The 12,229-nt window shown below is 42.0% G+C and overlaps 1 protein-coding gene across 1 annotated transcript in view; it reads right to left on the reverse strand.

Annotated features, from left to right (window-relative positions):
• The window catches only part of LOC306844166 (laminin subunit alpha-2-like), a gene marked incomplete at both ends in the record, with an annotated part of 216,864 nt that overhangs the window by 124,812 nt on the left and 79,823 nt on the right, over positions 1 to 12,229 (reverse strand). Inside the window, 1 exon segment of the mRNA XM_079376117.1 lies at positions 11,516 to 11,686. Within this exon segment, the coding sequence (XP_079232243.1) occupies positions 11,516 to 11,686 (171 nt within the window).

Below are 12,229 nucleotides of genomic sequence, written 5' to 3' on the forward strand. Positions count from 1 at the left end.
GACGTGTGTCTATATCATCCTAATGCACTGCCAGGAGGAGCGTTTGACTCTCCAAGGACCACAGCTGGAGAATTGCAGAGATTTGTTGAGTCTTGGGGTCAGAAAGCCTAAAAAAATATACAGTACCCTCCAAAAGTATTGGAACAGTAAAGACAAAATTGCTCTGTTGGCTGTGGATTCAAGACATTTACAAATATGATTAAAATATGAATATGAGACAAAACTACAGAATGTCACATTTTATTATTGGGTGATTCAACATATTACCAGCTTTTACCAGCTAAGTAGTTCAGCACTTTTAGAGTTTCATCCCTCTATCTGATGTGAGCATAAGTATTGGAACAGTTGCCTCACAGGTCTTTCTAAGTGATCAGCTGTGTCCTGTTGCATTAATTCTTCAGATATTAAAAGTAGGGAATGTGTCGTATCAGTTATATCCATTACTTCTGTATTCTGAATCCTGCATTCGATGATGACACACACAAACCAGGATGAAGACGAGAGAGCTGACTTTGAGAGAAAAGCAAGCAATTTGGATGCTAAAAGAAAAGAGGAAGTCAGTTAGAGCTATAGCAAAAACAAAGGGCATGGAGAAATCAAGAGTTTGGAAACCACCAGCAACCAACAACGACCTGATCGGCTGAGAAAACAACAGTAGTTGATGACAGACAAATCATAAAAGCTGTGAAAATGAACCCTAAAAGACGTGTCTGTAAAATCAGCAACAACTTCCAGAAAGCTGGGGTGATGCTCTGACAATCTACTGTCCTCAGGAGACTTTGACACAGAATTACAGATGCTACACAGCAAGATGCAAACCTCTGACCAGCACCAAAAATAGTAAGGCAAGATTAGAGTTTGCAAAAAAGCAGAAAGGTGAGCCAGAAGAGTTTTGGACCGATGTGTTGTGTTTATGGACCGATGAGACAAAGATTAACCTTTATCTAAGTGATGGGAAAGCAAAAATGTGGAGCAAAAAAAGGGAACTGCAATGATCCCAAGCATACAGCCTCATCTGTAAAGCATGGTGGAGGTGGAGTCATGGCATGGGCATGCATGCTGTCTCTGGAACAGGCCCTCTCAACTTTACTGATGACTTAATGTATGATGACAGTAGCAGAATGAATTTGGAAGGGTACAAAATCATCTTGCCTACCAATATTCAAGAAAATCCCACCAGATTCACCAGACAATGACCCAAAACACCCTGCCAGTTCAGTCAAGGAATTTATAAGGGCAAAGAAATGGAAAGTCTTAGATTGCCCAAGTTAATCTCCAGATTTAAATCTGATTGAACATGAATTTCAGCAGCTGGAGAGGAGAGTAAAGGCAGAAACTCCCCAAAATAAGCAACAATTGGAATTGGCTGCATTAAAGTCTGGGAAAAGCATTTCAAAGGATGAGACCAAGAGTCTGGTGATGTCTATGGGTCACAGACTCACTGCTGTGATTGTGTGCAAGGGATCTGCAACTAAATAATAGCTTTTCATCTTTTATATCTGCCTTATGTTCAACTGTCCCAATACTTATGCTCACATCAATGAGTGGGATGAACTCTAAAAGTGCTGTTCTTTTTATTTGGTAAAACATGTATGTGTTGAAACGGCTAATAATAAAATGCGATATTCTGTAGTTTTGTCTCATATTCATCTTTTAATCATATTTGTAAATGTCTTGACTCCACAGCCAACAGAGCAATTTTGTCTTTACTGTTCCAATACTTATGGAGGGAACTGTATATAACAAACAGCCCCCTACATCAGCACATGTTGTTCAAATGGGTTTCAAGAAAAATTCTCCTAGCTCATCCAAAAACAAACTCAAGCATATTCAGTTGTCAGACACGACTGGAACTTTGAATGACAATGACTTCTATGGTCAGATAAAACTGAAAAAAGAGCTTTCGGGCAGCAAGCCCACAATATGGGTTTGGTGCAAACAGGGATAAAAAGTACCCCATGCCCACGGTTAAATATACAGCTGGATCTATAATGTTGTGGACCTGTTTTTCTGCTGAAGGTCCTGAACATCTTGTTTAGACACATGGCATCATGGATTCTATCAAATACAAACAGATCTAAAATCTAAACCTGACTGTCTCTGTTAGAAATCTTATAATGGGCCATGGTTGGATCTTCCATTAAGACAATGATCCAAAACAAACATCAAAATTAACACAAAAATGTGTCACTGAGCACAAACTTAATCTTGTACCATGGCTGTCTCAGTCCTCTGACCTGAACCCCATAGTAAATGAGTGGGGTGAACTGAAGAGAAGAAGCACCAACATGGAGATAGTATTCTGAAGGATCTGGAGAGATTCTGGATGAAGGAATGGTCTCTGATCTCTTATCAGGTGTTCTCCAAACACTTCAGGCATTATAGGAGAAAACTCAGAGCTGCTATCTTGGGAAAAGGACATTGCAATAACTTTCTGCCAATAACTGGCTAATGTGAACTAGAGAAAAACATTTATTTCATAATGAGATCCCCCCCCCCCCCCCCCCCCCACTTTCCATTGTTTTACTTCAATGAAAGGTTAGAATTGTGTTTTTTTTTTTGGAATGAAAGATCAAAAGGATTAACAATGCAGATTTATTTTCACAGCCACCTTTGCTCATATTTACCAAGGGTGCCAATATTAGTGGGCGGCACTATACATATATTTCTACTCTAATTAAATTTTTGAAATAGAAACATTTAAATGGTGGCTGTCATTAAAACCTTACAGATTTATTCAAACATAAATTAAAGCTGCAGTCTGTAAATTTTGCCTCTTTGTCGTCATCTATGTTTGAAAACCTGGAATTGCAGTCACTTGCAGAATTATCTTCATTGCGTGGGTTGTGAATCGGCACGGCTACAGCGCGGATGAATCTAATGTTTTGAGGAGTATGTGTGGCTGTCAGTCACCGCACTGGTGTGGATGTTTACTGTACTTTGCAATCACAGATTCTAGCCTACATCTTGGAATATATGACCCAAATAAGAATTTTCACCGTGTATTGCCATCTGAATAAGTAACAAGTCTGCCACATTTGTTCTGACCAACTGAGGAAAAAACATTACAATAAATCGCGCTACCAATGGTGATTAAATCTAACGATCGATTAGCTCATGTCACAGCAAACCGTGCAAATTATTATTGTTATACTTTATTCTCAAATTAGTAATGTTAACAACATCAGCATTGTGTACAGTTTAATCTAATTGTCATGCCATTCGAATTTCATAGTAAGAAATTATTTTAACCCAAAAAGCAAATTATGCTCCCTTTTCTTTAAAATACAAATCTTGTGTAATCTCAGGCTATCTGTAATCAGAAGCACATTTAAAACTGGAATATAATTTAATTTCATTTACATGTGTTTCACGAACACGTAATTCTTTCTGGATTACAATCCGCCATCAAAATGATAAATTTAATAATTCCAGCTGCTTTGAGAAAAGGCTATAAACGATCCTCCACCTGCAGGATCCTCACGTGTGATAACCTATAGCCGGGAAAACTTCTTTATGTTTACAGCGTGACGTAATGACGCAGTGCCATGCTCAAATTTCCCGCAAAAATCTACCTGTACAACTCAAATTTGAAAACATTATAATAAGCAAACCATTGTGAATCGGACTAAAGTAAGGCGACAGTTTTGAACACTGGCTGGTTATGTACTTGCTCAAATATTGATTTCGGATCATTTTTAACCCAAAAAAGTTACGGACTGCAGCTTTAAATATTGGAGAACAGTAAAAATTACAATTAATGTTATATGATGCATACATTTAGCAAAATGCTCCTCACCAGAGTTCATTTCTCTAGCTGACTAATCAGTTAATGGTCACCTAATATGTTTTTTTTTTTTCTGAGGTAAATGCGACACATTGTTTACAAGGTGCTATATCGACGTCTTTCTGGGGTAGAAACACAGACTGAGCGATTACATGAGACAGGATACAGATTTCAATCAATTTTACTCTGTCTTTTAACATACCTTCTGATGTTCATTCATGTTTATTTCATGCAGAAACTTCTATTAAAGAGGAGGAGATGATCAGTTCACTTAGCCACAGCCATATCACCCTGCAGCCGGTTGCCCACTGAAGCTAAGCAGGTTTAAGCCTGGTCAGTACCTGGATGGGAGACCTCCGGTGAAAAAACTAGGTTGCTGTTGGAAGAGGTGTTAGTGAGGTCAGCAGGGGGTGCTCACCCTGTGGTCTGTGTGGGTCCTAATGCCCCGGTATAGTGACGGGGACACTATACTGTCAAAAAGCACCATCTTTCAGATGAGACGTTAAACCGAGGTCCTGACTTTCTGTGGTCATTAAAAATCCCATGGCACTTCTCGTAAAGAGTAGGGGTGTGTAACCCCGGTGTCCTGGCCAAATTCCCTCTACTGGCCCTTGTCTATTATGGCCTCCTAATAATCCCCATACACTTGATTGGCTCTATGACTCTCTCTCCTGTCCACCTGTAGCTGGTGTGTGGTGAGCGCACTGGCGCCGTTGTAGTGTGGCTGCCGTCGCATCATCCAAGTGGATGCTGCACACTGGTGGTGGTTGAGGAGAGACCCCCCTCGTTCATTCAAACGTTTCATTTAAATTAATTAAATCACTCACTCAACCAACTGGCTTGAAAACACAGAATCATTCAGGAATGAACACAGCTAATGTGGGAGAGCTTGGTTCTGCTGTGTCTCTGGAACTTTTTTCATTGGTGGATCAAACAATATAAAATAACTGGCAAGATTGCAACTAAAATGCATGTTACTCAATATAATAATATCAAAATATAAGAAATATCACACCCACAGTCTGGTCTGGATATCAGCATTACCTACGGCTGATTGACTGCTGATATTCGGTTTGACAGCTCTGGATTGTGTGGTATTGCTTCCATATAACAACTGGAATGATGCTGTCACGTCAACCCCGTTCATCTCTCAGTCAGTTTCTGGACTATGCTTTATTGACTGTTGGCTCAACGTTCACTGTGGGGTTCGCGGAGGAACGAGATACCACACCCAATTGTTTGATCACAGCCGCGCTGGAGCACGCTCACAAAATGGCGGCCACAACACCACCCTGTAGTGTCAGTGCTGACGGTCACGAGCCAGGTCAAGTCCCAGCCTACGTTAAAGAGCCAGGTCAAGTCCCAGCCTACGTTAAAGAGCCAAGTCAGGTCGTAGCCAATGTTAAAAAGTCAAGCCAAGCCCCAGTTGATCGTCACGAGTGAAGCCAAGCCCCAGTTGATCGTCACGAGTCAAGCCAAGCCCCAGTTAATCGTCACGAATCAAGCCAAGCCCCAGTTGATCGTCACGAGTCAAGCCAAGCCCCAGTTGATCGTCACCAGGCAAGCCAAGTCACAGTTGATCGTCACGCCTCAACGCTCCAGCCAGAGTCTCTCCCCGCCTCAGCGCTCCAGCCAGAGTCTCTCCCCGCCTCAGCGCTCCAGCCAGAGTCTCTCCCCGCCTCAGCGCTCCAGCCAGAGTCTCTCCCCGCCTCAGCGCTCCACGTCTCAGCGCTCCAGCCAGAGTCACACCACGTCTCAGCGCTCCAGCCAGAGTCACACCACGTCTCAGCGCTCCAGCCAGAGTCACACCACGTCTCAGCGCTCCAGCCAGAGTCACACCACATGTCAGCGCTCCAGCCAGAGTCACACCACGTCTCAGCTGTCCAGCCAGTGTCACGCCAAGCCTCCGCTCTCCAGCCAGAGACACTTCTCGCCACAGTTCATCAGCCAGAGCCTCTTCACGTCTCCGCCGAATTGCCAGAGTATGGCACCCGCTGCAGGTGGCAGCAAATGCTGCAGAACCTCCTCAAGCGGTGGTGCTCGCTTCAGCCCTTTGTAAGGTGGTGGCGCCCAGCAATGTACTCTCAGCCTGTCATGTTGCGGTCAAAGAGACCGTCCCTGAACTCCACCTACCTCCTGATGTGACCACTGTAGAACCTCCAGAGGTGGCGGCATTTGCTGCAGAACCTTCGGAGGTGTCAGTGGAATCTTCCTGTGAATCCCTGTCCTGCCCAGTCACGGCCATGGAGGCCGTCTGTGAATCCTTGTCCTGCCCAGTCACGGCTATGGAGGCCGTCTGTGAATCCACGTCCTGCCTTGCCACGGCTATGGAGGCCGTCTGTGAATCCTTGTCCTGCCCAGTCACGGCTATGGAGGCCGTCTGTGAATCCTTGTCCTGCCCTGCCACAGCTACGGAGGCCACCTATGAATCCCCGTCCTGCCCTGCCACGGCTCTTGAGACCATGGATGCTCTCCCTGTGTTGTCTGTCTCTGCTCTCCCTGTGGTGTCTGTCTCTGTTCTCCCCAGATCTCTGATCCTGCCATGGTTTCCTGATCAGTCTGCTCTACTGTGGAGATCCTCTGCCCTGTCTACTCCACACTGGTGGGCTCCGGCTCTGTCTGCTCCGCCATGGTGGTCAGCTGTCTGGCTCTGGGGGTCTCCTGCTCAGCCCAGAGGGGCTCCGTCTGTCTCTGCTCTCCCTGTGGTGTCTGTCTCTGTTCTCCCCAGATCCCTGATCCTGTCATGGTTTCCTGACCAGTCTGCTCTACTGTGGAGATCCTCTGCCCTGTCTACTCCACACTGGTGGGCTCCGCCTCTGTCTGCTCTGCCGTGGTGGTCAGCTGTCTTGCTCTGGGGGTCTCCTGCTCCGCCCTGGGGGGCTCTGGCTCTGGTCTCGCCTGCTCCGCCCTGGGGGGCTCTGGCTCTGGTCTCGCCTGCTCCGCCCTGGGGGGCTCCGGTCTCGCTTGTTCCGCCCTGGCAGGCTCCGGTCCCGTCTGCTCCGCCCTGGCGGGCTCCAGTCTCAACGCCGCTGCCCTGGCTTCCCGCTCTGCCTCAGTTCCCTGCCTCTCCACTTCCACGTGGACCTGGTCCTCCATCCCTTCTTCTGTTCCGCCTCCGCTCTACCGCCCTTCTGGATTGTATAGGAGCGTCTGGAAGCCGCTCCTTTTTGGGGGGGGGGGGGGGGGGGGGTATGTCACGAATCCTGGCCATGAATTTCCATTTGTTCACCACCAGAGGTCACCGGCTCACCACATGGACTTTCACACTAGACAGCACTTTGGACTCCATTTCCCACCATCCATTGCACTCACTAATCACTCACAGCTGAGAACTATCACCCAATCACACACACTTTATAAGCCTTGGACTTTCTCTGGGTCACTGCCGAGTATTGTCTACCCTAGCTACTTTACAAAGCGTTCCCGTGTACCCGGATTATCTCTCTGCCTTGTCTTGTTGGATGTTGTTTGCTGATCATCGACCCACGCTTGCTCTACGGATTGCTCTGTGTCTTGCCCCTGCCATACCTGTTTGCTGTGTTCTGACCCTGCCTGAATATGACCTTGTTTTATAATAAAGCTTCCCAAATGGATCCGCATGTCTCACGTCTCGTCAACCCCGTAACAGATGCACTGATTAATCCAGGACCAAAATGTTTGACAGGTTTTATAAGATTCTTTTGCAGGTAATGTCAAACATTCAAACTTTTATTAACACACCCTTATGTGTTCTCATTTAATTGCATGGAAATCATTTGAAAATTGGTTTTGTGGCATTTCCACAGAAAAAAAAGTGATTTTGGGAATCTTTTATGTATTCCCTTTTTTCAGGAAGGGGTACAAATTGCACATAATCATAATTACACATAATCTCCATCACACCATGTTTAACACCAGTCCACATGTGAAATCCAGGAGCGAGCGTGGTAAAGACCCACAATTTCCAGGTAATATGTACTTTATCCACAGCAATTTAAACTCTTAATGTAAAAATGTCTGAATGTCTCTGTGGAAGTATGAGCAGGTCTCTTATTTAATGTCATCTTACCGAAGGAGGCTGTTGCCATAGAGATAAACTATTACCAGACACCCTATCAAATATGCACCTACTCAGTACAAAGAGTGAATCTGTACGAACTCACAGGAAAAGCTTTTGTCACAAACCCAATAAAAATGATTGCAAATGTGTGCAAACTGCATGTCAATCTAAATCTACTGTAATTTTCTTTTTTTAGGGAAAGCATTAAATGCTCCAGTGTTAAACAAATTGTCTGACTCAAAAGCCAGAGAAAAATTGATCAGCCTTTTAAAACGGTGTGTATTACTGCATATATAACAGTGAATTTCATGAAGAAGTGTGAATATAGATTCACAATTGCAAGATGTAATTTTTTATTTTACTTTTTGCATAAAGAATATGAAGTCTATTTTTAGGACCATTATTTGTATTTATTTATTAGTTTTTTGTTGTTGTTGTTAAAGTGGATTTGGTGGACAGTGTGCTTTATTTTCATGAAACTAATGTCACGGTGCAAATAATCCTATTGATTCTAAAAATAGGCTTTCATTTCTTTAAGAAAACTGTAATTGTTGACCTAGTCATGTTTTCGACAGGCATCAGGAGATTCACCCAGAATTTATTTATTTATTTATTTATTTATTTTTATGCAAGTAACTGTTCAGTGCATTCAATGAGGATGAATCCTTCATTTAAAACTTTAAAAGTCAATTAAACGTACAGCCTAATCTACGTGGATATGAAAAACCTTTTAGATGAATGCTGACAGTGCCTTTAAACTCAGAGTAATGGCATCATTAGCAGTGGAGAGAGTTCAGAGGTCAAAACACAATGGCAACCCATTTTAACAGCTCAGGGTTTTTTCCCACATCACACATCTGGCAGGACAATCACACGCATACTCATCTCGTTCACTCTGTCATTGTCACGGTGCACACACGAGGAGGATAGAGGAACACGCAGACGAGGAGTAAACTCAAAATAACAGTCTTTAATAACTCCAAACAAGGCAGGGCAAGACAAGGCAAGGCAAGGCAAGGCTGACACAGACAGGAACACCGGGGAGTAACGAGTAGACCAGACGACATCTAACATAACAGACAGGACTTAAATACAAGGCATACTCATAGATAATTAGACAAACAGCTGAACAGAATTAACTAATAATATCATTTAACAAGGACAGGAAACAAACCAAATATGGACACAAAAGGCGGGAACATATCACACACACGACAGAGGACTGGCACTCTTGTGTGTGTGTGTGTGTGTTCAGCCCTTTCCTAATGAACATTATCAGTCTTTTAATGTGAATGATATTCTTTAGTTGATATGTGAAACACACATTAAGATATTTTAACAAAACCTGAGAGGTATCTGCCCCCTGCATTGAAATCCATGACGCAACCAAAACTTAAAAGATTCAAAAGGTCATAAATGCATCATAAAACAAATCCATATGAATTGAGGGGGTTAGTCCAACATGAGCCGTGTGCAGGTTTTATAAATACAGAGGTCCCAAAATGGAGATTGGTAGGGGGGTTCATGGACCCCTGAGAAAATTTAGATTTTTACTGACTTACATGTGTGCATTTTAAGATGTTTTAAGGCTCATAAATTGGATAATAATATAGTTTTAAAACCAAGTCAGTGGGCAGTAGCATACATTATTTTTCAAGATAACCGATTCTTAAACGTGAGAATCAGATTAAATGTTGCAATGAATGATTCATGCTACAAACTGGAAATAGAGCAGATATAGTTTATTTATGTTAATGAATTTAATAAACTGAGACATAATTATCCTGGTAGGCTTCAGTAAAATCACGTGTCTAAAATTATTAAACATGAATATTATTATTATTTTTTTTATTATTCACATTGATAGAAATGAATATTTTCCAATAAGTTTAAACTGTTTTTTGTTGTTGTTGTTGTTTTTACATTTTATGGGCATTTTTACCTTTATAAAGCCTTTTTCTTTTCTAAAAGTGTCCATTATCTTTTGAGTCAAATTCTTAGATTTAATCAGTGAAGAAGAATAAAACATTTGGGCTGCTACCAAGCAAATGAAATTGGTGCATCTGAATGCATCTGAAGTGGCATTTAGATGTATTTACACACTGTTTAATGCAAGACATGAAGTGGTATAGATATATACATTTTCTGTCCCCATGTCCTGAATTTGTGATCATTCTAAATGCATTTTAATGGACTGAATCATGCAGTGAAAGAACGCACTCTAAATGCGCACGCGCACAAGTCTAGACTTCATGTAATGTAGGGATGTTTTAAATGTTTTTTGCTAAATACTCTATAATGTCAAATCGCACATGAAGAGACACAATCACTTTAAGTGATGAATAGCTGAAGAGCAGTTTCATTAAAAATCTGAATTTGTCTTTCAAAGATTAAGTCTTGAGTAAACATGCATATCGAGTATAAACAAGATTGGTACACAAGTTATATAAGCAGGAGTTATAAAAAATTCATGTTACGTTATGACTGTGGATTAGTTGAGTTCTTAGGGAAGAGGTGCATCTTCAGATGTTTTTTTTAAAGTCCTCAGCACATGCATCTGCACGTTTACATCGGAAAGCACACAAAAACACTTCCAGTGTAAACAGCCACTTATTTACACCACACAACACTAGATTTGAAAGAGTAGCCTCAGTGAATTGGCCAAACAGGTTTGAAAATGATCTGCATGGGTTCATGCAGTTTGGGCCGCTCTCTCATCGAATCTTTTGAAGCTGTTTCTCAGTCAGTCCAACAACATCACGATATTTAAGAAACCAGAGAGCAAACGAGTGCTGGATGAAGTGCATATTTCATACAATCAACTGAACGGAATCAAAACCGAATGAGATTTTGGTTACACTTTATTTCGATATTCCACTTTAGACATTCTACTAACTATAAGTAACTTTGCAACTACATGTCTACTAACTCCCAGAGTAGACTGTGAGGTTAGGTTTGTAGGGTTAGTAGAGTAAGTTGACATATACTTGCAAAGTTTCTCATACTCAGTATGTTGTATGTTGTGGACCCCACAAAATAAAGTGTTAGAAGTTATTAAGCAGACAGTCTACTAATACTCTAAAGATTGCTCGCTGACTAAGTTACTTACTGTTAGTAGAATGTCTAAAGTGGACTATCGAAATAAAGTGTTACCGAAATTTATGTGGAGGAGAAAAATAAAACTTAATCCAAAACAATTTACTGACACCACTACAAAAGCACTGATTAGAAAATATATATTTTTTGGTCTTAATACCACAGTTGACGTTGCTTTTTCCAATTAAAACAAAAAAAATACTGCATACTACTTTCATAGTGGCTTATATGTCAGTACGGACAAAAATATATTCACACCTGTGTGCCAAAAATAACATGCAGAGTCTTTCGCCTCACTATGTTTATATTGTTACTGATATACTTATTGTGTTATTAGTAATATGATATGATATAGGTAATAAACACTGTCTGAAATTAAATGAAGGTGAGTCTCAGACAATTGTGTCTCTCAGGCTGTGTCTCTCCCCCTGCAGACACTGAAGTTAAATCAAGGGCGAATGAAAGGCTAAATGAGCCTGTAACATAATGATGATAAATGATGTCTGTATTGTGGTCATGTGACGGCATCATTACAGTGTGCCGGCTCAGATGAACACACACACACACACACACACACACACACAAGCACTCACTTTCTTGTGCAGGTAAGCAGACGGGGCGCTCCAGTAGTACGGTACTGTCAGGTGAGTCTGTGCTTCTGATTGGCTGACGGTGAGCTGGTGGGCCGTCTCTCTGCTGGGCACTGCCCACACAAGCCCCTCCCCATCCGCTCCTGTCATATACCATCCAGACATATCCGTCACCTGCAAACAAACACACCAGGATATTCTCATCTCTGAAACCGTGCTGCAGGGCAGGCAATAGTGCTACAGGCATATATGGTCATCATAACTCTCCAAGAACTGTACTTATCCAGATTGAGCAAAAGGACTGGTAAAATCACTCTGGACCCCTCACATCCAGCACACAACCTCTTTGAACTGTTACCGTCTGGTCGACGCTACAGAGCTCTGAGCACCAGAACGACCAGACACAGAAACAGTTTCTTCCCTCAGGCAATACATCTCATGAACACTCAATAAATAAACGTAAAACACACAACTAATACATTATCCATTCACCACACTCACTTATTTTATTTTTATTTTTATAATTTCTAATTTGCACATACTTGACCTGAACATACATAGTTGTCTATATTATATATTGTTTTGTTTTTTTCTGCTGCTTTGTACATTGGTTATTGGCTATTTCTTGTTATTTAGTTTTTATTATCTGTGTCCTGTCCTGTTACTGTCTTTCTGTTGCACTGTGGAGCTTCTGTCACTACATCAAATTCCTTGTAT

Source organism: Barbus barbus (genome assembly GCF_936440315.1).
Source record: "Barbus barbus genome assembly, chromosome: 24".
NCBI lineage: Eukaryota > Metazoa > Chordata > Actinopteri > Cypriniformes > Cyprinidae > Barbus > Barbus barbus.